The sequence below is a fragment of the Mus musculus genome, chromosome X, assembly GCF_000001635.26.
Source record: "Mus musculus strain C57BL/6J chromosome X, GRCm38.p6 C57BL/6J".
In the NCBI taxonomy this organism is placed as follows: domain Eukaryota; kingdom Metazoa; phylum Chordata; class Mammalia; order Rodentia; family Muridae; genus Mus; species Mus musculus.
Window position 1 is genome coordinate 38436202 of NC_000086.7, and position 24624 is coordinate 38460825.

At 41.9% G+C, this 24624-nt stretch overlaps 1 protein-coding gene and 1 long non-coding RNA gene across 5 annotated transcripts in view; both read right to left on the reverse strand.

Moving 5' to 3' along the window:
• Positions 1 to 20259, reverse strand: part of Lamp2 (lysosomal-associated membrane protein 2) — a 56814-nt gene extending 36555 nt beyond the window's left edge. For all 4 annotated transcript variants that reach the window (NR_152733.1, NM_001290485.2, NM_001017959.2 and 1 more), the window contains exons 1-3: positions 20048 to 20259; positions 5824 to 5939; positions 3930 to 4143 (exon numbers count right to left, since the gene is read on the reverse strand). Coding sequence is in view for 3 of the 4 variants with exons in the window: in NM_001290485.2 (NP_001277414.1) it covers positions 3930 to 4143; positions 5824 to 5939; positions 20048 to 20102 (385 nt within the window). In the remaining variant the exon portion in view is untranslated. The remainder of the gene's footprint in view (positions 1 to 3929; positions 4144 to 5823; positions 5940 to 20047) is intronic.
• Positions 6472 to 20041, reverse strand: LOC115489130. Its single transcript, XR_003953097.1, has 2 exons — positions 19105 to 20041; positions 6472 to 15376 (listed from the first exon to the last, which is right to left on the reverse strand). It is a non-coding gene; the product is annotated as an uncharacterized LOC115489130 (long non-coding RNA).
• Positions 20260 to 24624: the final 4365 nt, after the last annotated feature.

Genomic DNA, 24624 nt, shown 5'->3' on the forward strand with positions numbered 1-24624 from the left:
AAGGAATGTTAATAAATATCCAACCACAGGCAGAAAAAAAACTGTGACCCTAACTTTTAATTACCAGGGGAAACAGAAGGCCAATGGCTGCTTAGGTGAAACTCGAGATATAGTGAAGGTCAGGAGGAAGAAAAAAAGCAAAGGCAAGTTCAAAACGCCTTTCTACAGTAACTGGATGGGACTTAGTGACTGTAAGAAAGGCAGGCTGCTTTGAACGGTGCACAGTGGATAGAGTTACTGCCCTATAAGCATATCAGAGGCCCCAGAAAATAAGGTGGTGGAGGCACATAGGCCAGCACTAAAATGCCTGCCGCTCCAGAGGTAGAGAGCCTGGAGGCCTGGGACTTCAAGCTTGTGCTTGGCTTCAGCTAGCCAGAGGTCCATCTGGGCTACATTAGAAGTGATAGAGCCTTCCTCTTTCTGGGGCTACTGAGGTGATTCAGAGAAGTAACAGGCCTGGTGACTGTGTCCCAGACTGGCATTGGTGACACATGCCTTTAATTAATGCCTTTAATCTTTAATTCTGGAGGCAGAGGCAGGCAGATCTAGTTGAGTTTGAGGCTAACTTGGTCTATAAAGTGAGTTCCAAGACAGCCATGGCTATTACACAGAGAAGCTGTCTCAAAAAGACAAAAATAAAGTGTAATGAAGAAAAACGTAAAACAAATGATTCCATTTCAAGAAATCTTCAGGTAAAAATGTATGCCACTATGAACAGAATTTTTACTGGAATGCCTATAGTGAAACTGCAAAATACTGAACTCATACAGATCTAAGTGGCCTGGTTTCTTGGCGAAGCAGAAAAGAATGTATTCATGATCCCTAACATGGGTCATCTTCTATGCATCTCCATCATGTAACAAGGCAGCCACGTAGTGCTTCTTGGCACCCCCTAATGGACAGATGGAGTTTGGGGATTTTTAAATTTAAATGTTTTCCTAAAATTGTCTCCTTGTTATCAAAAAGGAACAGATGTGAACTTGCTATATAAAGACAGACCTTAAAAAACAATGAGCGGAAGCCAGGCGATGTGGCACATGCCTTTAATTCCAGCACTCAGGAAGCAAAGGCAGATGGATCTCTGAGTTTGAGGCCAGTCCTAGTCTACATAGTTGAGTTCAAGGAAAACAAGAGCTACTTGGTGAGCTGTTTCAAAAACAAAACAAACAAAAAATGATGATGGGAAAAAAAGGTTTCTAAACATTTTAGGATTATACTATGAAACTATATAAGTTAAAACTATTCCCTATGAACACATACAGGAATATCACACCCTGAAGATATAAGGCTGGTTGCCTCTAGCAGGCAGAGAAGAAAATGAAATCAAGGAGTATCTCAAATTTATCAGTAAAGTTTTGTTTCTTTAAATAATGAAACATTTTAAAATTCGATTTATTAACCCAGGCATACTCCTTTAATCCCAGCACCCAGGAGACAGAGGCTGGTAGATCTCTATAAATTAGAAACCAACCTGGTCTCCATAGGGAATTCCAGGCTAGGTAGGGCTATACAATGAGACTCTAAAAATAAAAAATATATTCTGGGTAATAAGTCTCTGTGAGTCTGCTATATTATTCTCTCTGGGTTTTTAATATGTATTTTAATCATAAAAACATTTTTTAAGTAGCAGCTTCAAAGTTACTTCAATTATTAAATGCCTAAAACTTAGCATTTCAGAGCAGGGCAGTGGTGGTGCACGCCTTTAATCCCAGCACTCCGAAGGCAGAAGCAGGAGGATCTCTGTGGGTTGAAGGCCAGTATCATCTAGACTGAGTGCCACGATAGCAAAGGCTGTACAAAGAAACCCTGTCTCAGAAAAACCAACAAAGCAAAGCAAAGCAAAGCAAAGCAAAGCAAAGCAAAGCAAAGCAAAACAAAAGTAGCATTTCAAACTACTAAATTATTTCAAAGGCAATTCTCTAAAGTGTACATAAAGAAAGTATTTTAAATTCAAAAGGTTTGATACTTTATTATTCAGAAGACAGTCACAGAAAAAGTCAACCACTTGTTTATAATAAAGACAAGGAAAGGGGTTAGCATGTTAGTGATTTTATCTAACATGTCTGACTAAAGCCATCTTCCTTTAACAGTTGCCTCCGCGGTTGAGGGATGGGTTACATCATCCCGACTATTATAACAGATTCTGAAGCTGGCTTCTTCTGCTTGTAGTCTCCTCACTTCCAAATTAATCCAGCAATATATAAACCACTCTCTATGCTTTGCTTGTATCATTTTCTGGCTTAGAAAAACCTACCACGGTTTCCCTAGTGCCTACCTTAATCGTGCTAAAAGCTCTTTCTTGGCTTCCCAGGCCCCTATAATGAGGCCCGCTGTACTGAGCCAACTGGCTTGGTTGGCCTCCTGCTACACAGACAGCCTGAATCTCAGGCAACTCTCCAATGACTGCTGTGCATCCTCTGGCTCCCCCTGGTGGAAGCATCCTGCTCCAATTCTTCCACTTACATTCATTCCACCATAAGCCTGCAGCTCAGGACGAAGCAAGCACCTTTACCCCTCCATCATACACTGACTTCTCCCATTCTGTTCCCAATCCCTCTTTTCTCTCTGCTTCTCATCAGGACCCCTGGTGAGAACACTCAGAAAGCAGGCACTCAGCCCATGGATCCACAGATACAACTATAAAATGCATACTACATTCTGAATTTACTGTGTGCTTTAGGTTGTTGAGAAAAAAGGTCTAGAGTTTTCCTCACAGGGTCACAAAAGATTTATATACTGTCTTCTCGCTTAAACAGAAAGCCAAGGACAAATTTATCCTAGTAATTAAAGACAATGCAACCATGCCCCAGCCAAAGATAAATATCTTAAAATAGCTGTTAATAACCTCTTGCCTTGGTTCTTCTCTCAAAACAAGAGATTAGTAGAATTAAAACTTGGGTTTGATTTTTGAGTAGACCAGGATGGCCTTGAACTTAAGAAGCTCCATGGCTTTAAAGTATGCTCTTTCCATCTACAAGTCGAAGAGTGGTATTAACTCCAGATCTCAGCGCCTGACGCTGACTTGCCAGTGTTTCTGCAGTCAGAATGACACATTATGTGTAAGAGAGCTAACTACTCCAGACATCCTGCTAAGCTAACATCACTGGAGGGGGCCAAAAAGGGAGAGAATTACATCGCTAATAAAATCAGCATCACAAACTGAGAATGGTGGTGTACAAACACCAAAGATCTCAATCCTCAAGGACGCTGATAGGAGGACTAAACATCTCAGGTCAGCCTGGCTTGACAAAAAACAAAACAAAACAAAACAAACACCTTAAATTCTCCACCACACACACTTTCAGAACATTTGAATTCATGACTGTTTAAGAATGACGAGACTGACTTAATCAAGTTGTTCTTAACCTAAGTTGTCTCAAAATAGCAAACAGCTTAACTTTATCTCCATTTACTTTTCAAGTAAAGGTTCACAGTAATAGTAAAAAGATCTGAAGGTGAGACATTTCTTCTACATTACTGACCTTGGACACTTTCAATTAGTAAGGCGTTTTCTCACTCACCACCATTTACTGAGTGCCCACTACTGAGTAGATAAAAAGAGTTCAGTGTACGAACTCTCTATCTCAGGAAACTGGCTGCAATCACTAGCTCTTTGCTCACTTACTAAATTTAGAGCCTTTGGGGAAGTCACCAAGCCTCATCCCCTTTATTTACTTCCCAAGGTTGCTATAAACTGTACACTCAGTAAAATACTGCAGAGCAAAACACTCCAGAATGATAGTCAATATCACTCTGTGCCCAACACAATTCTATGCATGGACTCAGAGCTGAAATGAGTAAGAGGACTTGATTTTTTTCACTCTTATTAGGAAGACAGATAGGCATAATAATCATTATTTTAGTTGTTGACATTTTTTGTTACTAATGAAAGCAAGAGAATACAAAATAAATGCAATTCTTAAGTTTACCTTTAGCTACAGCACCAGGAAATACTGTGCTATCACTAGTGTTGTAGGAAAGCACGATGTCATGAATTGAATAATGAGATGCTTCCTTGGTAAAATTCACAGCCCAAGAGACAGCGAATCCAAATTGTATCATTATTTTGGCACTATTCCGGTCATCCCCACAACTGCTTCCATCGTGTGTCGCCTTGTCAGGTACTGCAATGGTTATAGTTTTCTAAAAGTTAAAAAAAAAAAAGTTTAGGAGTGGGTAAGAAGAAAAAAAAAACAGACATCAGTAAAAGCCCACCCCTGGAGAACCCAGTTGGGTGTACCACTTTTAGCTAAATCACACTTTCCCCTTAGCCAAGAGGCTCTTTGCTTGGTGTGCTACAAAAACCAATCTCAGATTCTTTAGCTACACACACCAGTTGTCTGGGCAAGCTCATGTATGTCTGAAGAAGAGAGAAATCACCCGGCCTCTTCTCTAGCTCTTAGCTCATTTCAGCAAACCTCGGGAGAAAATCTAGGGTCTCATACACAATGGGGAAGAGTTCTACCAGTGAACAATTTCACAGCTTACACATTGCGTTTTTTTTTAAGTCATGTTATAGATAGGGCTTTAACAAAATGAAAATAAGGCAAAAAAGACCAGAGACCAACAAAACGATAGGTAGATACAGCAAACTCTTTCTTAGAAGTTGGGAGCCTAAAAAGATAGCTCAGTGGTTAAGAGCACTGCTTACTCATCTGGAAGACCTGGGTTAGATTTATAGACCCCACATTATGGACTCACAATTGTCTGTAACTCTAGTTCCAGCCGAGGCTATGCCCTTTTCTGCCCTCCTCTGACACCAGACACACAAGTGGTACACAGACACACAAAGAAAAAAATGTAAACCCATACACCCTATACACACATAAAAAAATTAAAACATAATTTTTAAAGATGAAAAAAAGAAATTCAAGTTTTAATGTCAGTATATTCTATTATTACAAAAGTTGTTGTAACTGAAATACTATGAAGCCTTTCCTCATTTGCATATAACCATCTCCAAGGAAAACTCCGAAGACTCAATGAATTCAAAGTATCCTCTGCAATCTTAAGCAGAATACTTGTAAGAATATGAATACTTTTACAACACAGGACTTAAGTGTTAGGCAAATTAACCTGAGATCTTATTTGTACCCAGTATAAAAGGTTAAAAAGTAGGGGCTGGAGAGCTGTCTCAGAGGTTAAGAGCACTGACTGCTCTTTCAGAGGTCCTGAGTTCAATTCCCAGCAACCCCATGGTGACTCACAACCATCTGTAATGAGATCTGATGCCCTCTTCTGGCCTACAGGCATACACAATAAAATTTTTTTTTTTAAAAAGTAAAGGGTATAAAAAAAGGTTTAAATGTAAAGCTGGACGTGGTTGCATACACCTTTAATCTCAGCACTTAGGAGGCTGAGAGAGGAGAATCTTAGTTCCAGGACAGCCAGAGCTACACAGAGACCCTGTCTGCAGTGGTGGGGGACAAACAAAAAATACTAAATGTAAATAAATCCCTGATAGAAAACTCAAGACAAATATGGGACTGGAAGTAGTACAGTGCTTACCTAGCACCTACTAGACCCTGGGCTCAAACCCCAGTACCATCACCACCCAAACAAACAAAACAAACAAAAACTGCTCACGCTAGTGGACTAGAAAAGCTGCTCCCTGGCTAACAGCATCAGCTGCTCTTCCAGAGGATTCCCAGCACCAACTTGGCAGCTCACCCTCATCTGTAATTCCAGTTCCACGGGATTCAATGCTCTCTACTGACCTCTCAGGGCAGTGTATGAATATGGTGCACAGACACCCATTCAGGCAAAACAGTGTGCATATAATAAACAAATAAACCTTAAAAAAAGGCAGATATGTTTACTTACATTGGTTTGGTTTGTAGTTTCATATGTTATTGTGAAATTCATCTCCCATTCTGCATAAAGGCAAGTACCCTTTGAATCTGTCAAATTAACTATCAATGCATTGGACTGAACGGCTCCTAAAATAAAAAGACAATATATACAGGATAAAAATAAGTTCAAGGTACTGCTGAAGTTCAACCAGCTCTAAAATAAAACACGTATGTTAAAGAAGATGGTTATCTTGGTGATTATATTTCTTTGTAGTTTTTAACAGGCCACTGGTAATAAAGGTAGCATTTTCTCTTTTGGAAATGGTTAGTCGATCCTTGATGCGGATGGCAGAAACTAGTGGCATCTGATCCCTACATTCATTCATGCCTTGTTAGTTCAGTTTTAGACATTACAGTTGTCTTGTTGCTGTTCTTATTTGGTTTTGCAGTGCTGTGAATCAAAGCCAGGGCTCCATACATTTGGCAAGCACTCCAGCGAGCTCCATCCAATGCTTTCTTAGTTTTTGAAGTAACTAATGTAGGGGCAAGTGTGGAAGGTGTATTAAAGTCCTGCTTCTCTCAACCCAGTCAGTGAAACTTTCTCTGCACTGATGATTAACCAGATGGCTGATGTTCTTACTCAACATTCTGCTGCCAACTGCATGACAGGACACATGGAGAGCTTGCCAAATGATTTTATTCTGATGTAATCAGGTTTAGCTTTTCTAAACACATGTATCCCAATAACAGAGAAACAACAACTCAAAGGGTTGTTGCAGCCTAGTAGATCCATAAGAAAGGTCAATCTTTACAAATGCAGAATTCATAACTTCATTTCTCATTAAACCTGAATTGAGTAAGAAGTTTGATGAACCGTTCTCATGGACCCGCAATCTCTTCCTACATGCTCAACCTGCTCCTTCTGTAAATGGAGAGAGAAACTTTCAGGCAGAAATGCTTTGGGACTTATTGTCTAACTCTAATCTTCTATTACTTAAAGGTTGTTGCGCTGGGCGGTGCTGGCACATGCCTTTAATCCCAGCACTCGGGAGGCAGAGGCACTCGGATTTCTGAGTTCGAGGCCAGCCTGGTCTACAAAGTGAATTCCAGGACAGCCAGGGCTACACAGAGAAACCCTGTCTCGAAAAACCAAAAAAAAAAAAAAAAAAAAAAAAGGTTGTTGCAACATCGCCTATTAAACTCAAGCCCCTAAAGTGTCAATATTTTAATGGAGAAGGGGAAAATATGCCAGCAAATTCACCTGCAACATAAATAACTGGCAACCTTTTGAGAATTGTCTTGAATGTCTAATATATTACCCAAGGGGACGCTGCTTCCTGTTAAGATCACTGCACACCCTTTAATGCTATCCAAGCAAGCCAGTGTCATTTACAGGTAGAGACATGCTATCAAACTAAAGAGAAAACTCCTAAGAGGAATACCAAGCCAGCATGCCTCAGCAACCGCTTTCAAGCCATACACAAAAGGCTACCTTTCATGCTCCAGAGCCCTAGCTGCCTTAGCAAGCCCAAACACTATGCTAAAGCTTGTGGCGGCTGATAATGACTAAGTATTGGCAAAGATTCATTTCAGAAAGACCTTGGATAAGGAACATAGGTTTTTGCCACCATTCTTTTCTTCTTAGACATGAAATGGAGCTGCCAAGCAGATCCAAGTCTACCTGTAGAGTGCTGCTGAGAACTCCAACTTCCAATTCCTAACCAGCTGGAGTTTTGTTTTGCCTGTGCTTGATCTCAAAGCTTGGCATAAAGTTCCCCAGATTATACCCCTGGTGTCAAGCCTCCTCAGCCATGATAAATGATCTTTTTAATATGTTGTGGCATTCAATTTGCTATGGTTCTAAGAGTTTTGCATCTATATCCATTACAGGTATGAGTGTGCATCTCTCTTTTGCTGTAGTCTTTAGAAGTTGAGTGTAAAATCGTGGCTACAAGAAGCTGGGCAGAGTACATGAGAAGGGATGAAGACATGCCAATCAAGAGAAACTAAATAACAGTTAGGACACTTAGGAGTAAGCAACCCTGATACGCTTCAACACCAACACACTGCACGGCACAGCAGCAGTATACTGCACACTTCAAAAGGAAAGGATTTTTCCAAAACTTTCCCATAAAGAAATGAGCAACACCAGGGAGCAATGTTTAGTTTGATTCTTTAAAATTAGAATTATTCACATGCATCCAAAAATCATGACATCTCATTTTACTGTGTACAATTTTGTTTTATGTGTTACTTAAAATCAATTTAAAAATAAAGGATCCTCTTCTTCTACCCAAACCACTCAAAACTATTATGAAAGTAATTGAGAAGCCAGGCATAATGGTGCACACTTACAACCCCAGCATCCAAGAAACTGAGGGACGGGGCTGCAGAGATGGCTGACTGGGTAAGAGCACTTGTTCTTGCAGAGGATGGAGGTTTGATTCCCAGTAACCACATGGCAGCTCACAACTGTCTAAAATTCTAGTTCTGGGGGGAATCTCATGTCCTCTTTTGGCTTCTACGGGTACTAGGCACCCACATGAAGTACAAACATACATTCATGCAAAATACTAATATACTTAAAAAATAAATCTCAAATACTGGAATGAAAGAAAAAGAGGGGGGATATGCAAGCTGGGCTGGAGAGATGACTCCATGGTTAAGAGAACTAGATGCTGTTCCAGAGGACCCGACTTTGATTCCCAACACCACATGGGGGCTCACAACCAACATTACCGCCAATTCTAGGAGATCTGATGTCCTCTTCTGGCCAAGGCTGGCACCAGGAACACAATGGATCACAGACATATATGGAGGCAAAAGTACCCATGCACATAAAATTAAAATAAATATTTAAAAAGATGCTGAGGCGGGTAAAAAGTTAACCTAAGCTGTTCTCAAAGCAGGTGGAGCTCTATGAGCTCGAGGCCAGCCTGGTCTACAGAGCAAGTTCCAGGACAGCTAAGGCTACAGGCAAAACCCAGTCTAAAGAAAAGAAAAGAAGAGAAGAGAAGAGAAGAGAAGAGAAGAGAAGAGAAGAGAAGAGAAGAGAAGAGAAGAGAAGAGAAGAGAAGAGAAGGGAAGGGAAGAGAAGAGAAGAATTAAAGGAAAGGCCAGGCAGGCATGGTGGCACAGGCCTTTAATCCCAGCACTGGGGAGGCAGAGGCAGGTGGATTTCTGAGTTTGAGGCCAGCCTGGTCTACAGAGTGAGTTCCAGGATAGCCAGGGCTACACAGAGAAACCCTGTCTCAAAAAAATAAATAAATAGACAAATAAATAGAGAAAGAAAGAAAGAATTAAAGGAAAGAAAGAATTAAAGGAAAGAAGGAAGATAGTAACAGGATCAATTTGCCATGGCGAAAAGGAAAGGCTTTAAGAAGAGAGTCTGGGTTGTATCCCTTTCGACCAAACTCAGGATACCAATCTTGACCAATCCTGGAACAAGACTGAGAACAGAGGGATGCCCCAGGACTCGGACACACCTAGCCATCCTTCTCCAAGTCCACCTTCATCAGGACTGCTTTTACTCATAGGTTTATCAGCTCAAACTAAACAATTCCAAAATCCAGATTCATTTTTTACTTCCTCCTCCAAAAGGACTCCCTTGATCCCACACCATGAAATACAAAGGCAAAGGCCTCACATTTTCTTCCTACTTCTATTCCCAATCTACCACTCTATCCTTATATTACTACAGACCCCTCTGAGCTGTCCCTAAAAAGCACTGCCAGATACAACTTCTTTCTCCAACATTCAGGCTTAATTTTACTGGTTCCCAAACTCCAAACTAAATTTAAATTCCTGACTCTCAAAGTAACCCTTAATCTTGTCCCACCCTATTGCTCCACCATCATTCAGACCATTTTCCCAGAACACACCCTTTAATCCGGTTGAACTGGTTTCCACTGGGCCCAAAGGCTACACTGCACTCAGCTTCACTTCAACTGTTTCTAGCACTTGAGATCCACTTCCTTCTGATGGCTTAAATCTTCACCTTAAGGACTACTACTTTGGGGCTGTAAAGGTAAAATAACTGTATCCTTCAACATGATTCTAACTGCTGGTCCACACATCATTGGCTGCTATAGAAACTGGAAATGTTGACTACTTGCTTTCCAAACCTCCCTTACAGCTAAACTGTCCCTAACAACTCCACTCAGACTTAAAAGTAAAAGAGCTGAGGAGGGAACCAGCTACAGAAAAAGCATCCTATGGGCAAGGAAAAGAGCAGGTTCAAGTACCCAGAAAAAAGGTATGCTAGCCAATGGTAGAAGCTTAACTATTTTCACTTGATCATAGCAATGCAAGCCAGTAGCATGACCTGGGATATTAGGTTTTGGTATACCTGACCAGAGTTCTTCCTCTGTCTAAGTAAACTGATATACTACGAACCTTTTTTTATACATTATTTTGTGATTTGGGACAGGAGATTGAAATGGGGAGCAAGTGTGCTACCACACAACTACATGCCCAGCCCTTGCTCACTTTAAAGCAAAATGTTACTGAGATGTAACATACACAGCTCAGAGCTTTTTTTTTATCACATGGGCAAGTGTAAACCCTCCTCCAAGAAGCAGAACATTGCAAAGTACAGTGTTGGAACCTACAGGAACAGTTTTCAGGACACTGGGAAGATACTGAAGTTCACAGATGTTCTAGTCCCTTACATAAAATGATATACACCGTATTTGCACATAATTCATCCACATGCTTCTATAACCTCTCTGGATCCCTTATATAATACAGCATAAATGTAATAAATGTAATGTACAAAAGAAAGTTCATTATACTCAGTATACTTTTTCTCTCTTATCCTTTGATCCACACCTGGTTTAATCTGTGCATACGGAACCTGTAGAGGACAGAAAAGGCTGACTATATTCCCAAATTCTTATAGCTTCTCCATTCAGCTACTATTCCTCTTCCAAAGTAAAATGCCATCCTGGCTACTGCCTCTTATTTTCTTGGCGTGGTATAGGCAGAATAACATACTATGCTCTCTTTTAGGTCTGTTTCCTTCCACTCAACCTGTGAGATTCACTGTGGTATGACTGCAATTCAATCATTCTAGTCTACTGCTTCTGATGTCAGGGTGAACCTTTGCTATAGATCTGTGGTATTGTTGATGGACAGCTAGAAAGATCCCAAACTATCCCATCACAGAGGCAGATGTAAACACTCTTTCATGGACTGGTAAGCCTGTATGTTGAGTATTTATCTAACAATGGAATTATGGTTTCAAAGACTATATAATATGTCCCACTACAGTTTTCCGGTTTTATTGTTATTGCTACTCGGGGGAAGGAGTTGTTTGGTTTTCTGGTTTGTCTGTTTTAAGACAGTCTTTTTTCCTCCCCCCCCCCTTCTTTTTGAGACAGTGTCTCACTATGGCCTTGAACTCAGAAATCACTTGCTTCTGCCTCCAAATCCCCTGGAATCACCCTGCCCAGTCAGTCTTGCTATATATCCCAGAATGCCTTGAACTCACTGTTTTCCGGGCTGGCTAAGAACTCCATTTTCTTCCCTGGAATTACAGGTTTGTGCTACCAAACCCTACCCCACTATGATTTCAATAAACTCCCTTTTTGATTAAAATCCATCAGAGTTTGTTCCCCTGCTTGTAACTGAGACTGAAGCTGGGCACGGTTATGCAAGCCTGTAATCCTAGCACTTAGGAAGCTGAGGCAGAAAGATCATGAGTTCAAGGCCACTCTAAGCTAGATAAGCCCCCTACAACCAACCCTACAGCCCCCTACAACCAACATGTTTCAAAAAATAATAATAAATGGGACCCATACTTATTACATGCTATCTCACTTCTCCACAAAGTTCCCTGGAATATAAAAGCACTCACAGAACAGTCCATAAAACATATTTGCACACTCCGTGGACTTTACACTATCTTGAATTACTGATATTTTTAATGTTATTTCAGTATTTTTTATTATAGGGACAAATGACAGATACTATTCAAATGAAGAACTACAACTGGTCAGTAAATACATTTAAAAGTATTCAACATCAGCAGCTCTGAGGACAATGCAAATCCAACTTATTTTGTTATTGACTCCTGTCTCTCCTACTGGCAAAATCTCCTAAATATAGCACTTCCGAACTGCCACTTCACAGCAAACTAGTATGCTGTGGCAACTGATGTAAAGTAAGCAATTTATGATTAATAAGATACCAAAGTCTGTGAGTGGGTGATGAGTGTGGATAGATTCCCTTTGCAAATGCTTCCATCACTCATCTGAATTCCAATATGCTCCTTTAATCCTAAAATCTCATCTAAGCCACAGACCCGAAAGAGTGTCTTTTATATGAATGTCATCTATCTTGTCTGTCACACTGAAGAACAGGTCCGTGACTGTTCCTCCATTAGTGTTCCTAGTAATGCTGAATACATATTAGGTTTTCAATAAATATGATCGATTATATCACAGTGAAAATACCCTCAATGCGGACCTGAAATACGGCTCAGTTGTATTACAGGAGGCCAGTTTCCTTTTGAACTTCCAAATCATGAACTTATCCGTGTTCTGGATATTGCCACAAGGCTCATGTCAATTTTCTATAAACTGTGACTCATATTTCAAGCTATGAATAATGGCTTTCCCCATAAAGTGAAAGATTAATTTTGAAATGTAATACTTGATTGAGTAGAGTGTCTCTGACAAGTGATTTCCACACTTAACTGCTATGCTTGATTTTTAGAATTGCCAAACTATTTTAAAGGCTGTATGTATGTTGAAGGCTGTACGGCCTTTCAAAGCCATAGCTGAATGTATCATAGTATCATGGAGCTGAGACTTTATTCTTGAAAGAAAAGAAAAAAGATCATGCCTCACAAAAACAACATTCTCGAGTGCAATGCTGCTGTCAAGGCTGCTCCAAATGGTCATGTATAGGTTTTCAGAACTCAGCTATCCAAACACAAACCATTGGGAAAAAAGTGGCTAAGTTTTCATGGGTCTGTTTGGCCCAAAAGGTGCCTGGAAGGTACACAGACTAAAACAAAGCACCATGCCAGCACATGCCTTTACTCAGCAGACACAGGCAGATTTCGGAGTTCGAGGCCAGTCTGCAGAGCAAGTTACAGGTCAACCAAGGCTGTTACACAGAATAACCCTGGTTTGGGGGAAAATAGATAGAAGATAGAAACAAAATCCATAACAGGGGAGGGAGAAATGGCTCGGTCACTCCAGAGGAGCCAGGCTGGATTCCCATAACCTACATGGCTAGTCACAATCGTCTTTAATTCTAGTCCCACAAGACCCAACACCCTCCCGTGGCATCCTCAAGCACCAGGCACAACATGGCAGACATGCAAGCAGGCAAAGCACTCATAGAAATAAAATTAAAAACAAAAACAAAAAAACCAAAGCCCACGTAACAGTGATCTCAGAAACAATAGAATGGAATGACGACGAGAACTCACCACCCATGTGCAGAGCTGAAAAGCTACAATCCACTCAGGAAGGCAAACTTACTAGCTGGGAGACTCTGGGCCAGTTACTCTTGCCAAGAACTGCAGTATTTGTCTAATGGGTTTCTCGATGGGGTATAAACACTCTAAGCTAAGAGAAGTTTTCCAAGCAAGTTAGAGATCCTCCCTTTCAATAAACACAGGATGTAAAGAAAGGGAATCTGTCTCATTCTAAAATGTATCTTTACTTTCAGCCCATTAAGTCCTACCCTAAACTTTATCCATTTACCTTGAGGTTGGCCAAAAAGTGGGTTTTTTGGTTGGTTTATTTTTGTATGTGTGTGTTTGTTTGTTTGTTTGTGGCAGGCAGGGAGGCATACAGACCTGGAGAGATAGCTCAGTGGTTAAAAGCATTTGTTGCTCTTGCAGAGGACCTGGGTCCAGTTCCCAGCACCCTTATGGTGCTCACAACCATCCTTAACTCCAGCTCCAGGGCAACCAACTCTCTCTTCTTGTCTCTGAGGGTCTCTAGGTCATGAATGTAGAACACAGACATACACACAAGCAGAAAATGCATACATATAAATGTTTTTCTTAAAAGGCATGGGGCCAGAGATGCCTCAGAAGTAAAGCTGCTTATACCAACCTGACAACTTAGGAACTAAGAACTAAGTTCAATTCCTAGAACCCACAGGGTAGAAGAACTGACTCTTGCAAGTAGTCCTCTACATTCCACATGTACAACATGCACATATGTACTCATACATGAATACACACACTCTACAAAACAGGGCATAGCCTATAATCTCAGCACTCAGGACATTGAGGCAGGAGGACTGCTATGAATTCCAGGCTAATCCAGGCTACACAGTAGGAGTTGCAGGTGAGCTTGGACGACAGAACAAGACCACTGAAAAACCCACTGCAGGACAAAAGGCTCCCATTTCCTTCTCTGCTAAGTGACAAGTTTCCCATGAGTTTACATCTGGCCAGCTGTTCTCATGTTTACCTGTGACTCCCTTGTTTACAGTTTCCTTTTTGTTAGGTCTGCTTACAACAGAAAATACAATTTTAAGCTATGAATGTTGGTGCGTGAAAAGCAACAGTTAAAACTAACAAAACATAATGTTCTAAACCATAAAATGACTTCCTTGATTCTGTTTAAGGTCAGAGAGTAGGTAAGAAAAGGAGACAACTTTCCTGAAGTAATGGAAAGTGCCTATTGCTGAGCCACAGTTGGCAGGCCTCCAGAGTGCTTTTGTAATGCACACTGGGATACCAACAAGCACTCATAAAATCCACTTCTGGAATGGAAGAATCTCCGAGCACTTTAGAAACTGCGATTAGGAAGCGCAGCCTTCACGAAGCAGGATCCAGAAGCTCTCTCCAGGGCTGAGACAATGCTGGGTTGCAGACAAAAGTCACCGTCAATTCCAGGAAAATAAGGCTAGACACACAGGAATATTTAAATATTTAGAACCCTATCAGATGTGATAACCCAATGACTCATGGAAATTGTCAAACCTGCCCTTTCAAGTATCTCTACCACAGATAGATGAATTTTAATTGAACCATAAAATCAAAAGTCACTGTGCAAACAAAATGTGGTAAGGCTACAGAGGGGAAAAAAAAACCAACAGGAAAACAGTGTTAAACATTTTTTGATGTTCTCCAAAAAGAGAGATGCTGGTTGTTTGAGAAAATTAATTCTCCTCACCAAGTCCTTCTTAGCTCTCCACGTTGGGCCTCATGCCTGTACAGGCAAAGTTCAAGTGCCAAATGTGAAGGTGCATGCCTGAAATCCCTGCACTGAAGAGCTAGACGTAGGTGAGCTCTTACATTTGAGGTTGGCCTGGTTGCCGTAGAGTGTTCCAGGGCTACACAGTGAGACCGTGTTTCCCCTAACCCCCTAAACAGCAGCCCAAGGAGGAGAGACTAGAATTATCACATGAGACCAGCCTTATAATTACCTGAACTCTTACTGCTCATTCAAAAACACAAACGAGCTTTTTGTAAAACACCGTGTAAGAGCCACGGAAGACAAAAAGAGATCACCTTTGGTCTAATTCACCATCTTACCTACTGACCTTCAGCCACTCCACAGTAGATCTACTGCTAGCTACCGCCAACACCGGTCACCTCCTCCACTCAGAGACTAAGACCATAAAAACAGAAAATAGGCTACTACATCTAAGAGCTGGAAAACATACTCCTTTTTCAGCTTCAGTAATTTATTTGTTGTATTTTGACTGAAAGTTCCTATTAGCCTTGATCATGATTTCCCACCCCCCATCCCCTCCCAGAGCCTCCTCACCCACACCATCCCAAAGGCTTACAGGTATGGTGGGCCTCCTCCCAGCACCAAGGTCTCTGCCCGAACGTCACTCAACACGAGAAAGCCTTTTGTTTGTCCCACTATCCGAAATGTTACTTACCTATAGGGCTATCTTCACCCTCTAAAATGTAGGCTCTAGGACAGCAGACCCTCCACTGTCCATTGCTGCCTCCCTTTCATCTGGCTGTGGTTAGCCTACAGTAGGCAGTTAATAATTTCTGGGAGGGAGAGGCCCCAACCTGACCTACACTCAGGATAGTTAACAAAGCTTTTTTTTAAAAAGTCTCACTCAAGCTGGGCGGTGGTGGCGCAAGCTTTAATCCCAGCACTTGGGAGGCAGAGGCATACAGATTTCTGAGTTCAAGGCCAGCCTGGTCTACAGAATGAGTTCCAGGACAGCCAGAGTTACACAAAGAAAACCCAGAAGTTAAGTGGGGCATGGTGGGGGGTAAATGTTTAGTCCCAGCACTAACGAGGCAGAGACATGTGGATCTCTGTGAGCTGGAGGCTAGCTTGATCTGCAGAGTGAGTTTCAGAACAGCCAGGGCTATTTCACTGAAAAACTCTGAGGAAAAATAAAAAAAACAGAAGTTAGGTTAGGCTAGTTATAAAAATCGATGAGCACAGAGGAAACGATGGAAACAAAATTAAGCAATGATGTTAGGCAAGGACTTTCATCTGTTGCCCTTTTCATGTCTCTAACTCATAGGCCTTTTCCCCAAAAATGGTTGTCTTTCATTGTTTGTAATTCATTCAAATGAAAGCCAACAGAAGTTTTTTGTGAGCCTTTTGTAGTGGTCCGCCCCTTTAATCCCTGCACTCAGGAGGCAGAGAGACTGATCTATACAGTGAGTTCTAGGACAGCCAGGACTACACAGAGAAACCCTGCCTTAAAAAAAAAAAAAAAGAAAAATAATTTTAAAAAATTAAAAAATAAATGTCTGTGGAAAACAATTTAAAGTTTAAGAGTATCTCCTATACTTACTTTAAAGCAAGGTTTTTGGTCTTCCTTTTTTACAGAAATGGCTGGAGATTAAACCTAGGGCTTCACCCACTCTGTGTAAGTGCTCTCTACAACTGAGAGATAGCCCTAACCTTAAAGTAGATTTTTGTTTTTTTTTTTTTTTTTTTAAGATGAGGTTTCTCTGCTAAAGAGCCCTGGCTGTCCAGGAACTCAATATGTAGACCAGGCTGGCCTCAAACTCACAGATCTGCCTGCCTCTACCTCCCAAGTGCTGGGATTAAACGCGTGCAAAACCACTGCTCCACTTAAATAGTTATTTTTAAGAGGCCACTGCTAGAGATGGAATAGAATTATGAAGTTTGCAAGCTGAACCAGTACACCAAGCAGAGTACACATTCAGGACTGGTACCCACTTAAGTACCAAGACACAGTTATGCCTACAGTTTTCAAAATCCTATTCTTGGGTGTCCATTTTGACATGAAAATGTAAAACATGTGCCGGGCGTGATGGCACACGCCTTTAATCCCAGCACTCAGGAGGCAGAGGCAGGCGGATTTCTGATTTCTGAGGCTAACCTAGTCTACAAAGTGCGTTCCAGGACAGCCAGGGCTATACAGAGAAACCCTGTCTCGAAAAACCAAAAAAAAAGTAAAACGTAAAATCCAAAAACAATTCTTAAGATCCGCAGAATCTTCCTCAGCCTGACAGCAAACCAGGATATGCCTGAAAGAAGAGCTGTGCAGACCTAAAAACTAGATCGTGGGGGCTGGAGGGGGCTCATCCATCACTCTTCCAGAGAACCCAGTTGATTCCCAGCACCCACATGGCAACTCACGAGTGTCTGTGCAAACTCCAGTTCCAGGGGGATATGATTGCCCCCCTCAAACTGCCACTGGTACCAGGGACACATGTAATACACAGACATACAGGCAGAGAAAAATACATAAATAAAATATAGATAAATCAAAAAATATGAAAAAAAAACCCAACCCTGCATCCTACATTATTGCTCCTGTAACTCCCTTGCTGAAGTTGTGGATGGAATCAGCTCAGGAAACATCTACAAGGATGGATCTAGTTAACTACAAGCCACTAGGTTTGAGCTGTTCTTCTATGCACTAAGCCTTATCTGTTTACTTTCTGCAATGAGCGTGTACTGCTTTTTTAAATGCAAAAGAAAAGACTTCATTAAAAAAAAATTAATGGCACAAAAGCCAGCACATAGGTAATGTACTTTTCTCACTTTCTCTGAACAATAACAGCATTATGTTTGTGCAGATTCAATTGGCAGGGAATTACTGGTTAATAGGCCTTTGTCAGATGTTCTCTCATCACTGATAAGGTGTTTTCCACTGCAAACAAGCCTCTCTTTGGGGGTCAGCCAGTAAGTGCCTCACAGGTAAGGCTAAGAATTAGGTGTGCGTGCCAAGCCTCGTGACCCAACTTCAGAAGTGTTAGAGGAGTTTCTTACACAGTATGGTCAGCTAGATCAAGGGCCTGCAAATATATTAGAGTCAGAACGTTCTGGTCTATGGAAGACGTCACAGAGTCTCGGCTTAGGTGAATTATATCTGCTGGCATTTACTAGTATTAGAAATGAAAGTTGATAAATTAAGAAATGGCGAGGACAATAGAATCATATCAGCACATATTATGTATACAACATCTAGAAAACTCTACTGTGTATAAGCAAAAGTCTAGGAGGAAAAGAAGAAAGACCTTAATATGGTTGGGGAAGGTTTTCATTCCAAAGGCTCCCTAGTAAGCGTCTTGGGAGTCACGGGAGGAGCCCACTGGATGCTGTGCTCTCACATTTGGCACTGCTGATGTTGAAAGAGAGAACTCTTTCTTGAGAGGGGCTGTTCCTGTCCTTGCAAGCAGGTTAGCAGGATCCCTGGCCTCTATCCACTCGAAGCTGCCCAGTGGGACACACAAAAATTCCTCTGGACTACATATATCTATACAAATACTTATAAGCATCTAATAACAAAAAAACAGAAGGCATGGGTTTGAATAAGGGAAGGGAGAAGTATATGGGAAGATTTAGAGGTGGAGAAGGGAGGGGGAAATATAATTGAAATACAATCTCAAAAAAAAAAAAACCTCAAAAGCTATTATGGAAAAAAATTAATGCCTCTAAGAAGATATTGCCAAATGCCCACTGTGTAAGAACACACTGTACCAGTTGATTCTATCCCACCAACATGTGAATTACAAATGCAATTCTTTTGCTTTCTCAAAGCCCCCTCAATAGGCCTATCTCCAGCCCATTCTGGTGGGTCTTTTTCTTCTATCTCTTTATTAAAGCACAAACAGCAGAAGGCACAAGGTAACAAGGAGCAGAGTAAATCAGGTCAGGAGGACACTGGGATCAAAGTTCAAGCCTAGGCTGTTATGGACTCTCAAGTCTATTGGGACAGATCACAAACAACCAACATTATTAACCCAGCAACTCTTCCCACCACTTTAAAACCACGACTAAGCTGACCTGTAGTGAGGAAAAAAAAGAAGCAGAAAAAAAAAAAAATCCAAGCGGTTGTGAAGAAAATGGATTGAATATACAAAGCTCAGATACACAATTACCATCTTGGAAGCTCCCCGGCTTTAGCATCTAGGGGTATTTCTGTCCGGTGTCTGGCTGGGAGGAAGTAGCGAAAGTTATTCGAGAAAAACAAACAAAGCAACAAAAATCAAGCAAACCAACAACAATAACAAAAAAAAAAAAAAAAACAAAACGAAACAAAAAAACCGAGATCCTCACCACCTTTAAGTCAGATACTCACCCCCCACCAAAGTTATCAACTCATCCCTTTAGTCTCCAGAGGTTGGATATAACTTTTCTTTCCGGAAGTTACTCCAGCCCCAGTCACTATATGTATATGTATGTACGTGTGTGTGTATCCCTTCACTCTCAAAACTCCAAGGCCATTCCTTAGCTCTTCAATCACTGCTTCTCCCAGCCTCAAGTCCTACCTACAAAGCTCCCAAAACGGTGTCTCTGTCCCTTGGGCCCTACTGTCCTATCTACCTACCCCCCTATGCCCTCCCCCTCCCCAATAATTTCACGAGGGTACAGCGCCTTCCGTTCCAAATTCATTTCTCGCTCTACACTTTTTTTTCACCATCTTTAAAACTCTCCCCTGATCCAGGAAACCAAGCCTCCCCGGTGTCTGCTCCCCGACTCTTTTTCCAAGTTGCTCTCTCTAGCCCAGAGGTCTAGAACTCTGCGCTCCTCTTGCCTAATCCCTTGACGTCGTCCTCCCTCGTCCCCTTACTTGCCCCGCTGTTACTCTCAGAGGCCCTCCTGGCGGGCCATCCCACGGCCAGGCCTTCCTCCAGGTCGTGTGTCCCCCCCTCCCGGCCCCCCCGCGTCCCCCCTCCGCCGCCGCCTCGGGCCGCCGCCGCCCAGTGTCAGCTGTTCGGTCTCTCAAAGCCTTCTCAAAGACCAGTCTTTCAGGTTGTGGCCTTTGAAACTCCCCGATCCCCCGGGCCCGGCTCAAAGACACCAGAGGGCCCGAAAACTCACCTAGGAACAGAAAGATCAGGATGAGCTTTGCGCCTTTAACCGGAGAGAGGCACATCGTGATCCCTCAGGCCAGGCGACCACCGGACCGACAATTCCAACGAATCCCCTCGCAGCCCTGCGGAAGCGAAAGCACGAGAGACCACCGACCGAGGCACCCAGGCACCGCAAAAGCCTGGACTCGCCGCTTCAGCTGGAGTCATAAGACCAGGGGCGGGGTTCTTTATTCCTTTCAGCCAATCAGCATGCTTAGAAACTGAGAGGGAGGCGGTGATGTCCGGGCAGGAGGGCGGCGTGGCCACGCCCTGGCTTTTTGGTTCACAGCCATTATTAAACTAGAAAGAGTTGTGCGAGGAGGGCATTTTTTTAAGGCTAGCAGGAAAGGAGGAACTTTGATGCTTGTAGACAGTGGGTTATTTCTATTCTAGGTCCTTGAGAACAAACAGCATCATTTTTTCTGGCAACAAAACGGCTGCTAGGCCTCTCAAGATATATATGTATGTAAATTTATATATGAAAATATATGTAAAAAATAATACACGATTATTCAAGTATAGAGACCACCTACACAGTTTATACTATAGGTGGATAGGGAAGCTAGGGGGTATGGAGTCATTAACGACCAGATCAGACCATGCTCTTGAAGTTCAAAGTTATAACACTCTCTTTCCTTGATGGGGAAATTGAAGTCAGAAAGAGGAAGCATATTTTTAAATAGAGGAAGAAAAAAAGAGAGAGAAATAAGAATAGAAGGAAATCAAGATCACTCCCATTACTACCCAGAGACACTCTTTACAAAATACATAAACTCCCAGATATTTTTCTATCTGGAATACAAATACAGTTAATGTTCTCTAATGAGTTCATACTAACCCGTATTCTGTACGCTTGCCAAGTGAACAGTAAACAAACATGTCTCAAAACAACAGAGGAAAACAACATTAACGTAAAACTCCAGAGTTGGAATAAAGCAATGACCTTCAAATGTTGCTTCCCAAAACACACACACTCACACACACACACACACACACACACACACTCTTCTCAGGGATTTTGGAAGTAGTTTTTGTTTTGTTTATTTTACCTGATGATGCCTTAGAGACTCTGAAACAAATGCCCTTTTTCCTACAAGCTTACTGTTTGTTTGAGGTTTAATCCTCACTAAGTTGCCTAATAGTTTGACCTTACACTTAAAGTATAGCTGTAGTTCAGGTGGCACTTGAACATATGATTCCTCTGCCTCGGCATGCCTAGTAGCTTGGATTGCAGGGTTTCTCCTCCCATCCTGTCTTATTCCTTTACTAAACAAACACCTGGGGTGATTCTGATGCTGAGGCCCATGAACTGCACTTAGAAAAGTACTAAAAGCCGTGGTGGCGCATGCCTTTAATCCCAGCACTCCAGAGGCAGAGGTAGGCAGATCTCTGTGAGTTTGAGGTCAGCCTGTTCTACAGAGCAAGTTTCAGGACAGCCAGGTTCTGTTTGCACAGAGAAACCCTGTTTCAAAACAAACAAACAAATAAAAAGACAAAGAGAAGCTCTAAAACATAGCTTCAAAGTCATGCAGTTTGGGAGATCTTTAATCTGTGGCTCTATTTAAAAATAAGCTTAAGAAGAGATTTGTGGGGGCAGTTTAGTGAATTCTCAGAAATTCCATGAGACACTGGTGAGGATTTTTCTGTGGAACTTTATAGATTTAGTTAATTCTACCCCAGTCCCCCACTCCAACCCAAATATTCATAACCACAAATCTGCATTCTGTTGTTGTTGTTGTTTTTGACAGGGTCTCCCTACATGGCCCTGGCCGGCCTGGATCTCATATAGACCAGGCTGGCCTAGAACTCACAGAGATCCCCCGGCCTCCATCTCCAGTGCTGGGATTAAGTGTGTGCACAATCCAGCCTGACTGGAAGATCACTGATAAACCCTTTCCCCGGTATTAGGACAATGAATCATGTAAAGAGAGACCCTGTGAATATAGTGAATATAATCAAAGTGTGCCCTACGAATGTATGAAAAAGGTCACACTGAAGTCTATTAGTGTGTATAAATCACAAATGTTATTTATGATTTAAAAAAAAAAGACAATATTGACGGGGCCTGGTGGTAAACAACTTTAATCCCAGCACTAGAGAGTCAGATGCAGGAGGATCTCTGTGAGGGATTTTTGAGTTTGAGGCTAGCCTGGTCTACAGAGTGAGTTTGAGTCTAGCCTGGTCTACAGAGTGAGTTTGAGGCTAGCCTGGTCTACAGAGTGAGTTCCAGGACAGCCAGGGCCACTGGGGATGGTCTTGAGCTGCCTCTACCTCCCTCCCAGGACCCCAGTGTTTAAATAGCTCTGTAAACTGAATTTCTATAGCTTTACCACAATTTATTTTTAAAATAAATTAATTAATCTTCTCGTCAAGCATGGTAGCACATGATTATAATCCCAGCACTAAGGAGTCTGAAGCAGGACTATCAGAAATCCAAGGCTAGCATAAGAAAAAGGCTTAACAAATACATTTTTAAGCCACACTCATCAGACTCATGTGGTTAGTATGAAAGTTGTACCTCAGAACACCACATTTTCTTTTTTTTTTTCCTCTCTTTTCTTATTTATTTGAGACCTGGTCTCACTCCATTGTCCAGACTGGCTTTTTGAAATGTTAGATAGGTCCAAGAAATCCCCCTGCCGGAGAGCCCTGACTAGCTAGTACTCCAAGCACATCCTACCATTCCTGCCACACCAGCATGTTCTTTAACATGGCATTTTAACCAACAACTTGCTTTGCCTTACTGGTTTGGGCATTTGGAAAAGAGTCTCAGGTAAGTACTTGCCAGGGAGACAAAAGCAAAGTAGATTCGGACCATTGCGACGCTCAACTAGACTGCTGGAGCCCCTTCTGCCATCAGATTCTCACAGGAGCTTCCGTTCTCAAAAATGCCAATGAGTTGGATTTGGCCCACCCACTCACTGTCTTTCTTCTTCAGGGAGCTGCAGTTCTTTTCTAAATACCTTTGAACTAGTCGCACTCTGACCACAGTTCACCTGGCATAACTCCTGTTCCTTAAAGTCAACAGATTAACGAACTTCAAGAACAATTGAACAATACCATCACAGTAACTAGGCTTGTTTTAGGTTGGTTAATTAGCCTTGCTGACACATCAAAAGATCATCAAAAAGGAGCATGTTCTTTCATTTCTTTCATTTAAAAACGTTTTCATAACAGTATTGTTCCAAGGACGGTCCAGTCCACGGAACAGAATAAACAGCTTAAAGATACACCTGTGTGCGTATGGAGGATCATTTATTTTGTGTTGGAGGTTGGATGTGATGTACTGTGTCTACTGGGCAAGCACCTTATCACTAGGCAATAGTCCTAGTCCCTTCTGCTTTTGTTGGGGGGGAGGTTGGTTTTTTGAGACAGGATTTCTCTGTTTCCCTGGCTGTCCTGGAACTCACTCTGTAGACCAGGATGGCCTCCCAAATACTGGGATTAAAGGCGTGTGTCACCACCGCCCGGCTTGCTTTTGTATTTTTACTTTGAAACTGAGTCTTACAGGGTTGCCCCGGTTGCCCTTGAATTCCCTTTGTAGCTCTTGCAGGCTTGAAATTTACAGTTTCTGCCACAGCACCCCAAATGCCTGGGAACATGTGCTTGTACCACAAGGCCTTGACTTTGGTGATGTAGTAGATCAGTGGCTCTAAACCTTCTTAATGCTGCAACCCTTTCATACAGTTCCTCATGCTGTGGTGACTCAACCATAACATTGTTTTTGTTGCTACTTCATAACTGTAATTCTGTTACTGTTATGAATTCTAATGTAAATATTTTTGGAGATAGAGTTTACCAAAGGGGTTGAGACCCACAGGTTGAGACCCGCTATAGTACATACTAAAACTATCACTACAAAGGAAATGAAAGAGCCTGGGCATAATCTCTCACACCTTTAGTCCCAGCTCTTAGTAGATAGAGGCAGGGGATCTCTGTTAGTTCAAGGTCATCCTGGTCTGTATGCTAGTCCCAGGCCAGCTAGTGTTACAAGTGAGACTTGCCTCAAAAAGCAAACAACAACAAAATTGACAAATTATTTAATGACTAATCCTGGAAGAATATTTGGTTGGTTTTATTTTTTTTTAATTATCATGCAATGTCACTTTCTCCCCTGGTGTATCTTATCCTCTCCACATACAAATTATTACAACCAAGTTGCCTTTCATATTTTACAATTATCCTATACTCATTGAATGGAGAACATTTGTAAAAGCACTGCTAAACACAAAACAAAACTAGAAATACTCTCTAGTCTATAATCCCCAACGTCTGCCTAGCAGGCTTCTTCTCCCACCCCTCCCCTAGAAGAATGGCTCCAGCTTCCCCTTAGGAGCCCCTCTTAAGCCAGTGAGGGGACAAAGGGATTGAGCCTATGTGCTCCCCCAGCGTCCTGGCTGTCCCTCCAATGCTTGTGTCTTCAGTGGCCCTGATGTGTTCCAGCTCTAAGCATCTTCAGGGCAGAGAATGTGGTGGTATCTTTCAACATTCTGTTCTCATAATCTGTACTCATAAATGTTAGATGGTTTGTTTGTTTTGCTTTTT